An 18865-nucleotide genomic window follows, 5' to 3' on the forward strand; every position below is an offset into this window, starting at 1 on the left:
AAGAAAAACACCCCTTCTTGAATCATTCATTTTCCTAACACTACCCAAACCTAACAGAGCACTGCTTTAACATTGCAAAGACAGTGTTCTAGCAAAGTATCCCGTTTCATGTTTGTACCTGACAAAGCTGTACTCATTTGTCATTTCAAAATTTTGTTCTGTTTGAATTCTTATTTCATTAATACCTAGACTAACTCTCAGGCAAAATTTTATTACAGGTCAGAGCACAGCCAGAACATGTTTTACATCAAAATAACTATTAGTAGAATAACTACAGTGACCAAACAGAATCTGGCAGGTATGTAAAAGGAAAGGAATTTAGAAATCAGTATTTTCATAAATCCAAAGTTTTCTATTCCCATACTTGCATATACAAATTACATGCATGTACATGTGTGTGTATACGTACATACACACATGCACGCAAACATATGCATGAGCCACATTAGAAGTAATTTCATATTAGAAATAATAGGTAAGCAATAAAAAGTAATTACTAACAGTTCTTAAATCCAAGAAAAAGTGGTGAAGAAGGGAAGCGATCCGCACGATTATAGCAATCTCCTGACACTACTGCACTGAAGCATGGACAGGGTTCTTATAGGACGGGTCTTGTAATGTTGGACTACATGAGAAGGAAGGGAAAGAGGAAAAAAAATGGTATCTTGGGGAATATTCAGGTCTTTAGGGACTACCAAATATCTCAGGAAAGAGGGCTGTGTCAGTAACTGTACATAACAGCACTGCTATTTCCTGGAAAACTTTGCAATAATATAGTATTAGAAACAGCAAAGGACCCAAAAAATGTATTTCCAGCTTTAAAAAGCCTAAGTCTTCATCCACATAAAAAACAAGTAGAAAAAGAACAGCTTTTTGTCCAAAAAAGGTTAAACTTAAGCTTCAGTTTGAAGAACTTCTCCCCCCCGCTTTCCTTTTATTTAGTTTTGGAAAATAATTCAGATGTCAAATGGCATTCCAAGTTTAATCCAGGGAAGATAAGCAGAAATATTAAGGCCCATAAAACACCGGCTGATACTGAGCACATCATCTCGAACAAGTGCAGTAATGCAGCTGTGGTCAGTGTACTCTTTGTTTTCCTAAAGTAGCCTGTTTCAAAGAAATTATGCAGTTTCTAACTCTTCTTTGCAACTGGAATATAGAGAAAAATTAGAGGAAAGGGTTTTTGTAACCGTGTTTCACATAGTGATGGTAAGTCACCTTTTGTCTCTATTTAAGTAACTTCAACTTTCAGACTACTTCACGCATTTTCAAACTGATAAAAATTCAAAAACTAATTTATCTGAGATGCAAGATGAAAACCATATAAAACCGAAACTCTACTTTTAGTCCCTGTACCACACGTGCAGTTCAATTCATCTCTTGAGTATACAACAGTACAGACAGAACGTAAAATCCTTTTGTTAACATGCAACACAAACCAGACCTGTTAGACTGCAACATAAGATGAATCAAAGCAAAAGTTATGAAAATTATTAAAAGAAAAAGGGATAAAAATACATACACTTGGTATAGGCATGACCTGCATCTGGTCACCCTGGGGAAAAAGAAAAAAAAATCACTGTAAGGGTAATGGCTTTTAAGGGTAGAACAAAGGTCTGAAGCAGTAAATGTAGCACTGAAACATTTTAAACCAAAAGTTCAAAGTATTCAAGAAACCAGGGTAAAAAAAATAAAAACAGGATCTTGCATTTTAGTCACTGAAATGACTGGTTAGTGTATTGGCATTTATGATTTTTAGGAGGCTGGACTGGTAAAACCCATGCTATGATTAATAAGAGATGATAGTAAGAAAGTACATGTATTTACTGTAACTTTTTCAGCTTTAAGACCTACTAATGGGTATATTTGTCTATTTTCACTGCAGCGACAAGAGGCTCAGCCAGACCTTGGTAGCAGGGCAGAAGCCCACTCCTTGAAGTTGACTTCACCTGAAACGAGTGTCTCAGAAAAACCAGCTTTTTCACTTAGGCAACAGTAAAATGTCTAAGAAGGACACGATGATGATAAACTAATCCAAGGTCCCACTTTCTTCACCCAGAAAGAGGCAACAGTATCAGTGCTCTTCCCATGGTCTCACTTTCGTATTGTACTTGGGAAAAGGCAAGACAGTCTTGGCCAACTTGACCTTTTCTTTTCATGCTGGGACCTGACATATGGAGACAAAGACACTTCCTTTTCCAGTTTCCAAATGGAGAAAGTGTGGTCACAGAGTCACCAACTCAAACATGTAGGAGTTTTTTGGGAAGTAGGAACTGTATTTTCTAATCTTTCTAATATATCAAAACCAAGTATTTGTTTTCTGGTGGGCACAGCACATAAAAAAAAAGGAAGCTCACCCTTTTAGGACAGATGTTGCTTAGGTAGATGATTTTATTCTTTAATTACTTAGACAACACAGGCTCTGACTACCAGCAGACTGATTATCTATTGAAAGAGCTATTGTCAACATTTTAAGCTGGAAGAGGATGTTCTGAAGTCTTGTGCTCACTTGTTTTGGAGTCTAACATAACATTGACACACTACTGACAAATAAAATTAATTCAGTATTATTTTTAAAATCCTCTTTTTTATTGCTATAACAGCAGAACTTTTTACTGAGGTTTGACCAAAATCCAGAGAAGCTGATGAAGCAGCTGGAGAGCAGCAACTACCATGAACTATCAAGAAGTTTGCTTTATTAAAAAGTACCTGATTTCTATAAAAACAAACACACACAAAACTGCTAAGATCCAAAATCCAAATTTTCGTCAAGGTAATGGCAAAAAGGAAAAGAAAAAAGTATAATTCAGCACATTAAGGTCCTGTTAGTGGAACATCATCTGAAGTTCACAGGCTTTTGAGAAAGGAGCGAATCTGAGTAGGTGCCAGCTGGGTTAGCTAACCTGTGATCAAACTGTTATCAAGGATATGGCTAGGCAAGCAGAGCACAGATTGCGAACCTGTGTTTTGCTTTGTTTTTAAAGGCTTTTTTTGCCTTCACTGGTAGAGAGAATAATATACAACTGCAGCTCCTCTTCTGTCAACAGACAAGAACAGTGTATGAGAGGTAGAGACATATACACAGTTACAGTATAAGATCTCGTGGACACAAATGTAGCTGTGTATCACATCAGGTTTTCCCACAGACTTCAAGAGGCACTCACCCTGGTGTAATTTCCTTTTTATTTTAGCAATCTCTTGAAGAAAGAGCTGCACGCCACAGTATTACTGTTAAGCCTGACTTTCATGGGAATCCAGAATCTAAGTTGCTGAAGGACTTGCATTACTGTTTGCTTTGTTTTTCTTGCAAAATTTCTTAAATCAAAAAAAAAACCACCAAGAAAAACAAGCAAATTTCCTAAGAGGAACCCCAAAAGTACCTATGCAAAAATCAAAATGGTAATGATAATAACTGGAAAAACAAGCAGAAAGATAAATACAAGTCTGGTGGTAAAGCATAAGTGTTCATGAACAGGCAAATGCTTTTTAAAAACAAGCCTGCCATGGGAAACTTTTTGAAAGTGTCCTGTCTCATTTCCTGAAGCCTTGGAACAGGAAGGGAAATAGGTCATAATGGTATCGTTTGAAACAGATGACAGATGACTGCATTTGTTGAAGTCTTTCCATGAGCTCCTGATGCTGGTAACAGGACAAAGCTATTCCTAGAATGCCAAAATTTCCCCATTGTATCACTTAGATAAACCAGGAACTGATTTGTGCAACCACTGAAATCAGGTTTTTTTCATGGGACAATCTATACAGCTGAAATCATAAATCCTACCTTTTCCCTTAGCTATGTAATTTTAGTTTGAGAGACACAACATTTTCAGTACTGCATCCGTTCATCAATGCTGTCTGTCTGCAGTCACGTACAGGATCAATGAGCACCAAGTTACAGGCCACACTATTTAGCTGTTTTGAGAACAGTCTGTATTCAAAGATAAGGAGCTGTTTCATTTTAAAGAATAACCCCTTTAGAAAAGAAGCTGATCAAAAGAACAGATTTATCACATTTGTTTCTTTAACACAAACCTTATACTAGACCATGATAGGTTCTCTACAATATTTTACAAAAACAATAATATAGTTACTATTTGACTCTTCATTGACTTGGAATATTGAGCTTTGTCTCTTAATATAGAACACTTTTGGGGTCAGAATGATAGGCAGAGAGAGCGGAATCAAACATAGCTATGCAGAGGGGGTTCTTGTTTTCTAAACAGACCTGCCATACCACATGCTGATGGTGACCAACAGAACCAAACACTAAGAATTTTCTTGCTCTGATCAGCAAAGGTGAAGCAGGAGAAAGAGTACTATAATTTAATTTACATTAATTAATGTACATTAATCTCAATTATCTTCCTCCACACTGAAGAGTGAGACTGGTTTCCACGTCTGTTTGGAAAGCATGCCGTTAATAGTCTCCCCATCAAAGACTCCATGCTCATTCTGCTCCTCTAGGTCTCCTGTATGAAGAAGATACTACTTTTGACCTCAAGAACATGGTCCCTACAAGCTGTTTTTCTCACTCTGGTGAACCATATTCACAGGGCATAGAGAAGATCCTTCTTCCTGCACTGTTATAAACAAAGATCCCTGAAGCAGACAAGAGTGTTGGAGACATGACAATAGGTCATCCAAACAGCTTTCCAGCATCACCTTAGAGATGACATCATCCAGCAAAAAGCAGTGGGGAGAAGGAGACCTGTTCTAGTGATTAGGATGGGCGAGGTGGAAATTCAAGGACTTGGCCTTTCTGGCTTCATTCCTGTTACAGGGAAGGCAGTGGGGGCAGCTGCTGCCACCAGAATAAACCCTCTTCTAACTCTGTCTTCTTCCCTATCAAATGTGGATCAAGACCTTCTCCTCTAATCCAAGAAGTATAAAAAAAACTTTTCCTCATTCATGCTTCATCTCGTTGAACACAAGCCATCTGCCCGATTTGGATCTAACTGTGAAACAAAAGCAAAGATGACTCTAGTGGAAGTGGGTTGTATGTGAAATGGCCAAGCGCCAGTAGTGTCAGAGCCCTCTCACCCACCATGACTGAAAGCAAAGGGAAGAAAGAGCTAGTTTGCATCTAAGCTTTTCTCACCTTCCTCTATCTGGATCCTTCCTTGAAGCCTGCAGATGAAACCTGTATCTGCAAACACTTCAAAACTCTGGCAACAAACTTACCCAGAAAAAAGCCCCCAAAACAAACTTACACCCAGAAGCACACCCAGAAAATACACAAAATAAGTCAAGTCACTAATTGAAGAACAGAAACTGAGATTTTAATTTATTCAGAAGAAAACAAAAAACACTTCCTTCTCCCAATAATCCGGCCCCTAAAAAAAGAACTAGCTGGAAGGTGTTGGTGAGCTGCCTGCTGCTGAGGAGGCAGGAAAAAATGAGCAAGGATTTCTTGAGGCTGAACATTGTGTGCTCCCAATGACACATCTGGCTTGGCATCCAAGCTGCAGACAGGCTGATATACCCACTGTAATAGATATTACATCTTAGAATACATCATTGTGCTGCACTAAAAAGCTGTCGCATTTTAAGAAAACCAAATATAAAATAGTTTCAGTAAATACAAGTTATTATTGAAAAATGTTGTGTTGAAACTACAGACACAGGATGGACCATTCATTACCAGTATTAGAGTCACACTTGGACAAGCAGCTGCCCTGTGAGTAGAAGGTTTAAAAATGAACTCAACACTTTAAGGAAGTTTTTGGGCTTTTTTGCCCCCTAATGGAACAGAAGTCAGTGCTGACAGACCCTGTTTATTCAAAACCATGCTTGGTTTGGTGTTTCTTCCAATCCTATGAAGAAGTGACATGATACTTGACTTGCCAAGCATAATGCAGTCACATCGTTTGGTAAAATACTAAATGAAGTACTGATTCATTTGAAGCACCAAATTGTTTTTTTCTAATACAGCAAAATAATAATAATAAAACCGTACAATGCAATTACTCTGAACAGAATTTCAGAACTGTGTTTTCAATTGCTTTATAAAATACTCGTCCCTGCTTTCCCTTCTTTACAACAGATTAGCATTTAAAGAATCGAGACTCCTCGTTAGAAGGAAGTTAGCTTGTCACATCAACTTCACCTTCAAGAATACTCCAGAAGCAACACAGAACAAACACTGAATTCCTGTAAGACCAGCAGAAGCTTTCTCCATTACTTTCCTTCCTCTGAAGTCTTTTGTCACCAGTTTTCATGTAACAACTCTACTGAACAGTAAAATCAGAAGGAAAGTACATCCAAGTCATTTTATACTAGTTTCTAATGGGAACTATTTAACACCATTGTGCATTTTTCTTTTTCTATTTTTGAAGGAAAGGTTCACAACACATGAACCGACTCGGCCACAGTCAGAGGTCACCTGTGATGTGATAAATAATTAATAAAACATACAAAAGAGATAGCAGATATAAGTAAGTGGCCATCTGAAGAGCAGCTCAACATAATTTAAACTATTTTAACCTGGCAGGCAGAATAATGCCAAAAGAGCTTTAAACAAACAGAAGAGGAGTTTAAGCAGTGTGTTGTCAGGCCTTCTTTTCTTTCCTAAAACAGGTAATTTTGTCATTCCTGGACATTTGATTTCACCAATTTACAAACTGAGGCCCACTGTTGAATGTACTTTCCCCCAACTTACTTATCACTTCTGAATCTAGACAAGATGCTCAGTGTAACTCCATCAAATTCAACCAGCCTGCACAGTTCTAAAACACAGCTCTCCTGGTAAAAAGCACTAGCCTGACAGCCTAACGATATACAAATATATCCAAGTCTTCAATGTTGTTTTTCTTTTTTAAAGTAATTTCCTACTTAAACTAACAATATTAGCCCTCAAAATAAGAACAGCATATAAAAACACACACAAAACTTATTAGTCTTTAATACTGCATTTAAAATAGAAACGTCACAGACTTACTTGCACTCACTGAAGAACTACCCAAAAGCTTAACTATACTTGATTTCTTCTACAAAGTTCTGTATGCATCTGAGTGCCTTTCATTCTATTTGAAGAAAATGCACTCTTTAATAATTCTTTTTAACATATTCCTTGAACTTTTTTACTCTTTTAAACTGTAGTCTGGTAATTCTATGGATTCTGTGATTTGTGTCTTGGGTTCTTGTACAAGTATTGCACACCTTCAAAACTGCTCACTAAGATAGCACAGAGTGAGGATGGAAAATTGTGTGTATATACATCCCATCACTCTCTCAAGGAGTAAGATACATTTGTTTCACAAAATGCAATCTGAAAACTACTGACTCCAGACCATTTTAACTCATGTTTTCTATAGAAAAAACAAACTCTTCTTTTCTTTATGTTTTTCTTTCTAATGAACTCCCATTTTCTCTCAGTTAGCAGCCTCACTTTTGCCTCCTTTCCATTCCCTACCGTTGTGGAAAGGGAAATTAGTATTTACTAGTTTCCCTTTCCTTTTGTTTCTCAGGGGAACCCGCGCATACATGCTACACACTACTTAGCTTTCCCTTCAGCACATCCAGGCTAGATTTCCCTCATTTCAGTCAAAACGTACAATGGCTAGCAAAAAGAAGTCTAAAAATACACATACAATTCCTCCTCTTGGCAGAGGAATTTTCACTGCACTTTACCTCTGCATGAGCAGTTTCAGCATGAACTGCTGCAGTTCAGATTTTACCTCCACATGTATTCTTAAGTCTCCATCACTTTAATTTGCTTTCCTTTCCTCTCTCCCACCAAACAGCTCTTCTAATCTTTCTCCTGAGCTTTTCAGAATTCAAACATAACCAGCAAAATTCAAAACAAAATAAAATGGACTGGATAAGGTAGGTAAGAAATCAGCTGCATCAAATATGAAAAATTAGCGTGAAGCGCAAAAGGGTGAAAAGATAGAGACATTTCCATTTCTGCTATTATTCCTCATTGTGGATACACCTATGTTTGTGATCTCTTAACATCCTGGAAAAGTGCAAGGGGAATGGTGTTTCAATTAAGAGTATAGCACTAGCACTAGTGGAGTTTTGAGAGTGCTGAAAAGCAACATGGTACAGAAAAGATGGTATTCTTGTGTTTGCTATATTGAACTGAAATTCTTCAGTTCATAATGCAAATGCTCTTAAGTGTTATCAGATTTAAAAAGAACACATAAAATCATTTGTGTTGTGATTTTATGAATTTGACAAGAGGAATATAATTACTAGAACTCAATGCAAGTAACATGCTGCTCTTACATACAATGCTTTGAAGTGCTGAAAGTTTGTATCAATTATTTGACTTAAGTAAACAAAACTTAATAACCTGGAAAAATGGCTAAAAGCTGATACCTCTGGACTCAGTGTGCATCAAATATAGGGTGAATGGGTTAGAAAAAAGGTCCAAAGAATTACAGTTTTCCCCCTCTTTGAACTGTTTTTATGTCACTGAAAACCCTTTCAACTGACATTCAAAGAGGTTCCACTATGCTCCAGTGGACAGATTTTAATCTTCCTGCAGCTGGGAAAGAGAACCAGATGCTAGAGACAACTCAGCATCTGAAGTTTTATGAGAAGTCCACATTATTTTGGTGTCTTACTCAGGTTTTAAATGTTATTTGCTTACAAAATGTATAGTGCCAATACCCTTCATGGAAAGGTTAGTTTTAAATTGCATCTGAATAAATAGTATTAGCAATTCACCATCAAAACATTAATTTCTTCTGTAACTCAATGTGTTCCCCATGTGGGAAACCTATTAAGACAAATCTTCAGAAGCGCAGAGTTAAACCTTAGTTACAAAAGATCCATATGAGAGCAAAATAAGATAAAAGCCTGACCTTCTGAAGTCCTCCATTCTCCTCCACCAAAGGAGGAAGAGCACTGGTGCTATTGGTAGATGGTGGTTCGACATTGTAGTCACGAAAGCAGCAGAATAAGGTGCTAAAGATACTTCGACTCCTCTGCTTCTTCAAGCTGATATTACATTGGGACACTAGGAAAAAAAACAAACCAGCAGAAAAATAAATTCATGTAGCACAGTCCTAGTTTTCCAGACTACAATGACTGAATTTAAGATGCATGGTTATTACCTCAGAAGTCCTTTTCAAGTCTTAAGATAACCTCACAGAAATTTTCCACCATATTGAGCCACGCTTCCTTCCATTTCAACACATTTTTTTCCTTGTCAAACTCACACGGTGACGTTAGCGTACTACTAACCAACCTAGATCTCCGCACAATCAAAGGTCTTGCCATACTGAGACACTACACTGAGAGTTTTCCTAGAAATATCCAAAGTAGTTACTGTAGATGACATGAAATACCTTGCTGCTAAAATACATCTCTGGACGGAGGAAGCAAACAGGACTGATCTAAAACAGAAGAGACGCAGTAAATGCCTAGTGATGCCCAGGCATATTTTCTAGCCAAATACACAACCATATGTGGAACATTTAAACTGCTGCAAGGGTCAGAAAAAGATCTGAGATGTTTCTGAGTTTCCTGTTACTGCTTGACAGCGTTGCTGGAGGACAAAAGACACCACACAGAGGCAGCACGGTGAGCTGCAACACTGAATGCAGGAACAAGTCTGGAGAGGGTGTTACTAAATAAAACAGGAATCCTGGCCTTTTTTGTCAACTTGTTTATTTGTCTACCAGGATGAAAAAAAAAAACCCAACAAACTGGTAAAAAGTTACATACAGCTCAATGAAAACAAGTGTAGCATTTTTAAAGATTAAAAATTGTAGATAAAAGCAACAGTTTGGAGAAAAGAAATGCACATAAGACATCTAGTGATTTCCCCAAGATTCAAACCCCTGAAAATTAGATCTTGAACACAGACATAAAAAAAAAAAAGTTGGAAAAAAGTTTAGAATATTTTAAGTAACCCTCGATTTGATCACCAAATATTTTAATGTTCTGTTGTTAAGCTAGAAGTATTTGTTTCCTACGTCGGAGTGCAATACCTGACAGATTTAGCACTCTTCCAGGGCAGGGACAGACAGGTGCACCCCTTTTCATCTTGGGCCTTTCGCGCAGCCCTTTTTCTTTGATGTTTATCTATCCCACTGCAACATATGGCACTAAACGCTATTGATACTCAACTTGTTAACATCACACGGCAACACAATGAGAGACAACCATGTCATCTGCATCTTGTAAATAACTGCTTTACCACAACTATTATCGTGAATACTGCAAGAAACCAACCACCACGCGCCCCCTGCCAGAGACAGGCACTCCCCTCTGCTGTATTGCCTTACCTTAGCCAGGACCAACTTATCCTCTCCATTAAGCAGAGGAGTATCTTAGACTATAGAGATTAATGGCTTCCTTTTCAGAGTCAACAAATGATGCAATTTAAAATACATGCAAACAAGCCCGAACAAGTTATTTTTTATTCTTTTTTTCACAGCTCTGCAGCAGCGCATATTAAGGTAGCAAACTTTAAAAGTTGGATTACACTGAGAAAAAAGGATGCTATGAAAGTTGTAGCACCAAGCAGATTAATAGCTATCCACGCACTACATAGTTTATTTACATTCTGCATTAGAAGGAACAAAACACTCCTGCCATCCCAAAGTTAGAGGGTAAGTGAAAATCTTCCTAAGTCTCACTGCAAACATCAATATGTAATTCCCCATCTTTCCTCCTCTCTCAGATTATTAGGGAACTGCCACATACATCTACCTTCCTCCTGATATTACAAATACATCAAGTGCATCAAGGCAATTGGCAACAGAAATACAAATAATACAATTATTAACATATAAAGAAAATTTCAGTGAAAGAAGAGTTGTATATGAAATGGAACACATCTCTCCTGGAAGACTTAATGGATACCATCACGTTCTGAAGTCAGAGGGTGTGCAGGTACACGCATGTGCTTTGACAAGAAAGCCTCATGGTGCAGATTTGGAGTGAACTTTCAACCACTCTCTGAAAATACAAACAAAATCCTCCAATTCTGTAGAGTCAGCATAAGCTAGACATCAATACTTTCTCCTCTCAAAGCACTTGCGAAGTGTCCAACAGTAATTTTCTGTTCTCCATATCATATGTAATTCCACATTTACCAAAATATTTTTCCACCTTAAGGGAGTAAGCAATGCTCAGGTTCAGTTATTAGTTGCTACGAAGAGGAAAGTATACCCGTATCAAAAACTAAATGGGTTTTATAAACATTCACCATTTACAAAGTGCTCAGATAACAGAATAAAGTCAGAATTGTGCACAGTTTTGTGCATGTCTGTGTGTTTAAGGAAGTGTTTCATTACTTTAAGGACTGAAACCAATCTAAACACTGCTTTTCAATACTCCAGTTAAACAGAAAACATATGCAAAACTCTGGCCTTTGGTGGTATAAGTTACAGCAAAAGACTCATTCTCAAAATGTCACATTCTGTTTGCAACAAATTTGAAGAAACATGCCTTTAGAAATCCCCAAAGGATACTGGTGCAGCTATGAAGGACTTTTTCAAAACAGCACTCAAGAAAGCAAGCACAAACAAGTTTGTTGCAATATCATCCAGGCAAGGAGAACTCCTTTCTGACCTTAAACACTGAAATATGATGAAATTAGAATGGGAAGCACAATGCTGTGTGCCCTGTTCCCTACAGCTAGTGCCACCAAAACCTTCCTAAGAATCTGTATTTTGTTTTCAGCCTCGACTTAAGAATATGACAGCAAATAATCACATTTGAATGCTTAAAATAGAAATGCTCTTACACAGCGTTTATCATAAGCTTTTGTTTTCCTGGACTTTGTAAGGTACAAGAATGTAACATTAAACTTCATTCTGCAAACAATTTTTATGCATAAAATAGTCCTCCCAAAGCCAAGACTACAATTTATAATAAAGTCCAGTTTATATTCTAGGCTAGGTCTGAGGTAGGTCTTCAACACTGAATCCATTTCTATAAAGTTAATAAAAAGTTCGTGTTAAGCAAGAAAAACTAATTACCAAATGTTTGCATAAGAAATGTTGCACAGTACTTCTGAGCTTAGTCTTGGGGAGGTTAATGAATACAAACAGCATGCAAAGCAAAAATTTACCTAAACCACATCATGTTTGTCCCCAAACCTCGTAACGCTGAAGATCAGACAATGGATGGTCTGGACTTGCGAAGAGCCATATTAACAGATTGCAGGATAAAGTCCCAAATTTTCAAGAGAAATTCTGCCCAGTAACAACTACAGCATTTAATGGAGAGGAGTGGAAGCAGGGATGCTGCATGGGCTCCGATGGCTATGGCTTTAAAAAGATGCATGTGGCCAAGAGATGCTTGAACTCCTCATCTCTAGTGATTCCTCAAACCTGTTTGCATCTTGCTGTTCTGAGCTGCTGCGTGGAGCAAGCCTTTCCATCAGGTGTGAATTACAGCAGTGTTTTTAAAGTCATAACTTACAGCCTCAGCTACACAGCAGATCAACAGGAACAACACAACCATTTAAGAACTAACATTTGTATCTTTTCTACCTAGAGGATAGAAAGAGGCAGTAAACAGAGTAAGTAGTCTAAATAAACATTCAAAAATCTCAGATAAAAGCTACTGATTTGTTCAAATCTTTTAAGAATACTTGTTTTGCTTGATAAAACTCTACATTTGAAATCTGTCCACTCACTTGTGAAATATTTGTTCTAGGAAAAATAATCCTTTATGTTGTTTTTCATCTTGGCAATTTTGCCATTCACAATGCAGTGGTGTTTCAAATAGGTCTTTCCACTAATTTAGATGTTATTTTAAAGAGATCCTTTTTTTAAATGATATATTCTAGAGGCTTTACTGTGACTCAATAAATTATAATTTCGGATGCAGTAAGGAAGTTCTCAAGTGGCTTCATGTGCCATGCTGTATTAACAAACACAGGTATTGCATACATAGAAAAGATATGCACCGTATCTCATTGTTAGCAACTATGACAGTGTAGTGCATCACAGAAAATAGTTTCTCCTTCCTTAGTGACACAGGACTACATGGAATACGTGTGCTGTTTGCTAGATTTGCTTTTCTTGAAGCAGTGACAGTACAAATGTAACAACTGTAACTCTAAAGGTGTAAAGAAGCATTAATACTGAATCACTACTATAAATTTGGGTACTCTGGATGCCAGCAAATTTTAAAGAGAAAAAAACAACACTGCAGAGGACAAAACTTGGCGCTCCTTAAAAGCCTATAGGTAAGCCCAGGCAGTAATGAAACTGGAATGGTAAGCTGAATTACCTAAACTCCAAGTCTGAGCAGCATCCAGCATAAGGAATTGAGAGGACTCCCCCCCCCCCCCCCTATCTTTTGAGAGTTACAACCTTGATTTCCTATGACATCCACAGAAGTACTATACTCATTACCCCTATCACCACTGAATGCCAAAGACAACTTCAAGTGACCTTTTACATCTTGAACACTGCATACCAAACATTTAAACACTGCGTACCAAAAAAGCCCAGGCAAAACAACTTCACTATAGAAAAGCACGTTATCCATGAAAGCAGAGAAGACTGTAACCAGCAGGTATCTGCAGAAGAGTTGAAGAAAGGAACCACACAAGACTGGAGTGATGCTTTACCTTACACCACCCCCCCAGGTACACTCTAACTGCACTTCAAGGACCTCCTTACCTGAAGGCATCAACTGCATATCTAACAGTCTGCAACAAATTCCTCTTTCATGACTTTGTCCCATCACATTTTGAACCTACACCAACTTTTAGTGGCAAAAGCATCCTGTGGCAAGAAGGTCCACAGCTCGGTCAACAGTTTAGCTGTTTCATAACTCTGACCCTCCTTGTGTCTTATCTTTGTACCATCTCTAATTCACATTTTTGAGCAGGAGAGAGACTAGAACCACACACAATATCCAGTATGAAAGAGCAGCACCATAAATTTATACAGCCACGTAATGCTTTGTTCCCTTACTTTTCTAATAATTCCTAATATCTTATTTGAGTTTTACAACAACTGAACATTGGGCTAATGTAATTTTTCAGAAGATCTTATCAATAACACCAAGATCTCTTCATTAGTAAGTATTTCAGGCATCACAGCAAATATAAGCCATGAATTCTTATCTCTTCCCATGAAGGACACTTCACACCTATCTACACTTAATTTCATCTGCTATTTTAGAGGCCAGTCATTCAAAAGCACGTTGCCTTCCTACAACTCTTCACAGTTAAGTTTTAAATCTATATACAGATGCACATATATATGCACACACATTCATACACATGCACAAATACACACCCCTTTCCCTTACAAATCTTGTCGCCTTATTTCCTTATTCCCTTTTCCATATGGTTTAATGCTACACTGAAGAGCAGACTGCACAGATCCCCGTGTAACTTCTTCCCCAGGGATCTCATGGAGGTCTGCAAGAGCCTTCAGCAAAGCAGTTTGTCAAATTATCTGAATTTCTAAAAGATTATCTGCAGACAGGGTCAGAAATGGGAACACAGCTCTTCCCACCTAGGAGGGAAGGCCCTCTGGTGCAGATTTCCCCCAATTTGAAAACACAGAGTCTCACCTATAATTTCCAGATGCTATTTCTAATGACAAGCCTCATTGCCCGTAACCTGTGTGCTACCTGCTGCTTGCAGGTAAGTTAATTCTTGAATTGCCTGCAAGTTTCCGGAATCCAACGATGGTCCACAGAACTGTGCTTATTGAGGTCTTCTGGTAAGTCCTAATGAACCCACAGCGTTACTAAGCTGGGGCGGGGGGGGGGGGGGGCACACGATTAAAGATAAAGGCAAGTTTTAAAATAAATTACTGCAATCATGTAAGCTTAAATGGAAGATAAGCAACCATACTGGGTGGTTATATGCATAGAACAGGAAGAAAAAAAACCCCAAACAACAAACCCCAAATATTATAGACAAATGTTATAATAGAAATTTATACAAGAGCATGTTAATAGAAGTAATCTACAGCATCTTTTCAAACCTTTCACTCAAACCATCCTTTGGAGGCAGAAGGGTTGCGCTGCTGTTCTCCCACCAGGACAGTTTCAACAGGAGCACAAGTCACGTAGTAAAGAAAAAGCTTTTCCCTCATGCCCTGTATTCTAAATAAAATTTAGTTCAGGGCTTCTCTCATCAAATTTTGCTGTAGTTGTGTGAAATTACAAAACCAGATTGTTGCGCAGCCTTTGTACAATAAACCCCTTGCTGCTGCAGGAAGCCACTGTGGGACGACTGGAGGGCTCCTAATCCAGCCCATCCCTCTGCAGTGCATGAGCAAGCTAATTACCGCTGATTTTTTTCCTAATTAAATGAATGCAATAGCCAGTTCTCCCAAATAACATAAACTGGGTAATGAAGAGACTTTCTGTGCACTTACAGATGAACTTGCTAAATGCAATAAAATGAACATCTGTGTATCGTGAGCTCTCTGCTAACAAGTTTGTTTATAATACAAAATGGAAAGACGCAAGTCAGAATAAAGCAGTATTAAACAAAGCCTTTCCTTAAGAGGAAGCAGTTTTGAAATTTATACATGATTAGAGATGCACAATTTCTCAATCTTCTTAAGAGGCTGTATCTGATGTTATCAGAAAAATAAAATTTTATATTCTACACAACTCAAGCTAGAAATGGTTTATAACTTTACTTATACAGCTCCTATTTTTGTGATGTATTGACCAGGATAGAAATTATTTTACTATACTTGGTGCCAAATCTGCATGTGATGCCCATATAACTTTGGTTTTAAATGCCATTTGCAGTTTATCATCGAAAGGTTTAATCTTCCACATGCACTTTGCAGAAAAGACAGGAATAACAGCACTGTCACATACCTGAAACAACCACCCACAACTGGTTTAAGCTTCAAACATGTACAACCCAAGCAAATTGTTCTGTTTATATTCAGCATGACATACCCCAGATTATCTTCATTTCAGCTGAAGCTGGCAACTTCTCTCCCCCAGAAAACATAATTAAATAAACTTAAGGTTTTGCTTTTTCCACTGCATTATTTCTTTTAAGGGAGGGATCCCAGACTAGTTTAGTGAAAGAAAAATATTTCCAAAACATTTAACTCCCCCTCCCCACAAAACCCTTTCCCATACACTGCATTAGTAGTCTGCTCCGAATGGAGCTCATTGCATGGCTAGGGGCCAAGAAATAAAAGCTTAAATACGTAACACAGGTGCGGACATGGAGGAAAAATAACCAAGTAACTTATTTTTACTTTTGAGATAATATCTTCTTTATTTCACTTTAATCTATTTATAGTAGGTCACTGCACTTGGATCTGGAAAAATGTCAATATGATTTATGAACTTTTAGGAATTTTAGGAAAAAATTGAACATTACTCTTATTAACCCATTCCATGATGTTTTGGAAAACAAGCTCAGAGGTTGCACCTGTACGCCAACATCAAATGGTTGCACAAGAACAGCTTGTCTCATTCAAAGAGAAGTTATCTAGTGCATATCAGAACACTACAGTTTGCTTTCCATACCTGTGAAAGTCCTATAAAACTATACTTTCATGTAGTACCTAGGACAACAGGACAAAAATCATCGGGATGAATGTTAATTCAAGACAGCTAAAGCTCTACAAAGGAAAAACAGACCTCTACCTAAACAAAGCAAGCTTTGGAAACGTTTTTGTTGCTGCAGCTTAAAGCAAAAAAAACTTCTTTTGCCCTACATAAATTATTTATTACAGTCCTCAAATCTGGGTGGATTAAATACCTGCTCTTGGTTACTGGATGCTCATTTTCTAAGGATCAAAAGTAGCGAAATTCTGAAGTCACTTTTTTAATACACGACTGAGAACTCAGCACTGCTCTCTGTACAAGGCTGTGATGCATCATAAGATACAGCTAGTAAATGTTAAAAACAGCAACTGTACACAGAAGCCTCTTAACTGACAAAAGCAAGGATAGGAAACCATGAAAAAGCTCAAAACAGCACAAAAACCCGACGGATCGCAAGGCAAATTCCAAAACCATAAAGCAGTTGGTACACTTCAGTCTGCATGCTGAGGTTTGGTTGGACATACATATAAATGGAGGTTATACCTTCATATGTGTCAGCTTCTCTCATAAGCCATGACTTAAACACCTGTGCTATCTTGCAGTGCTGCAGTATTCAAAAAGCTAGGAGGGTTGCTACTAGGAAATACTACTTTAAAAGAAATGCATCTGTCAGAGCCCAACTCCTTGCATTTATTCAGCTCAAAGACTGAAGGCAGATCCACTGCTTCAGGGGCATCCACATTTCCTAATGAAGCTGAAAAGTTAAAAACTTGTTTTAACAACCTAATTAACCTACTGAACTACGTTCCGAGTGAAATACCTTCAAGTTCAAATTAAACAGCTCAGATTTTGGCCATCTCCTTTCCTGCTCTAGTGCTTGACAAGCTAACAGGGCTACACCGAGACCACTTCCAATTTCGAAAAGCAGCACATGTAGATCTGTATCTCCAAAGGACTGAAAAGTAGGTCTCCTTGTGATCCAGGAAGGAACTAATTAACACTTAGCACTTTCATTTTTGTGCCTGTATCGCTTGCCACTCGAACAGCCAGGGACAGAAGATGGATGAGAATACAAAGGAGAAGTTAGGAGATGTCCACCTCCAGCGGCACTCCAGTAACTCCTCCAGCAAAACGAGCCAGGGAGCTGCTGTACCTTTGCCTGCTATGTAAAGAGCTGGACATCGTTAAAACAGGAGGCAAAATGTGCCCATCCAGCCTCACCTGGGTTCTCCTCTGAGCTAGAGGAGAGCCCGAGCTGTGCTCAGTACCTGTCCTGCGCTGGCATCCATCCACCTGGTCAGCACGTGGCGTCACGGCAGAGAACATCAAGGACCAAGGACCAAAGGCCCGTAATGGGGTGCCCTGGTCTTCAAGGCTGACCTGTGCACACTCGCTTCCTTTTCACATAGGACTAACTAGCTGCTGAACACACTAAAGAAGGTGCTACAAGGATATACGACCTTTTTTTTTTTTAATGTGTATATGCACACATATATGCATACGCACGCAGTTCACAGTTGGACCTTTTTCTAGTATTGGCTTTTTTTGAGAAGAGCCACAGCACTTCATACATTCCAGAGGTGCCTATGGATATAAAATCTCAAAACATACATCTGCTTAAAAAAATAACTAAAATCAGTAAATAAAATAAATAACTAGCCACACCCCACAGCCACTCTTCCATCAGCTGGTGGTCTGAAATGGTAACAGAGCTGCCCCATGCACAAAGGAGCAGAACCACTTGAAAAAAAAAAAAAAAAAAGATAAGAAAATTAGAAGAAATAAACCCCCCCATCTCACTTTCACACCTCACACAAGGCAAGGTTGCGGCACTGGAGTTTAGTGTTTGTTGGCAGAAATGATCAAAGTTTTTTTCCTTTTGCTAAAACAAAGTATTTCACTTCTGAAGTAAAACTCATGCAATGCAAAAGCGATGCTTCAAAACAGCTTAAGGGCAAAATAAGATACAGCAAATAACACAAAAGTAGCTCCAGTACCAAAAGATTACTACCGTTTTTAACTGGATGGAAAACGAAGCTAACTGAACCCTGCAGGCAACATTATGGAGATACATTATGCTACAAAATAAACGTAACTATTTGCAGTGACATTGTGGAGCCATCTCTCCATACCTATAGTGCTTCAGCAAGTTTAATGTTTAGTCCCAGCCACAGTAATCTATAAATAGTGTAGAAGCAATATCCACAGAATCTGATATATTTAAAGCAGTAGCGCACCATGAAGATTCACTTTAAAAAATACATTTTCTGTAAAAAAACAAACGCAAAAAAAAAAAAAATCAAAGCATTTCAGAAGCAGCAGCATTTCTTCATTGTTTGAGCAAGGACTGAGCTGCTCGATCTGGAGATTTTCCCAGCGCCGAGGTTTGGAGCGGCAGTTGAAC

At 38.2% G+C, this 18865-nt stretch overlaps 1 protein-coding gene across 6 annotated transcripts in view; it reads right to left on the bottom strand.

The window, feature by feature from the left end:
* CTDSPL (CTD small phosphatase like) overlaps positions 1–18865 on the bottom strand; it is an 85891-nt gene that overhangs the window by 27964 nt on the left and 39062 nt on the right. For 5 of the 6 annotated variants that reach the window (XR_007505766.1, XM_049797992.1, XM_049797993.1 and 2 more), the window contains exons 2-3: positions 8811–8965; positions 1523–1555 (exon numbers count right to left, since the gene is read on the bottom strand). Coding sequence is in view for 5 of the 6 variants with exons in the window: in XM_049797992.1 (XP_049653949.1) it covers positions 1523–1555; positions 8811–8965 (188 nt within the window). In the remaining variant the exon portion in view is untranslated. The remainder of the gene's footprint in view (positions 1–1522; positions 1556–8810; positions 8966–18865) is intronic. The other variant, XM_049797994.1, reaches the window with a different exon arrangement.

Source organism: Accipiter gentilis, chromosome 4, assembly GCF_929443795.1.
Source record: "Accipiter gentilis chromosome 4, bAccGen1.1, whole genome shotgun sequence".
Taxonomy (NCBI): domain Eukaryota; kingdom Metazoa; phylum Chordata; class Aves; order Accipitriformes; family Accipitridae; genus Astur; species Astur gentilis.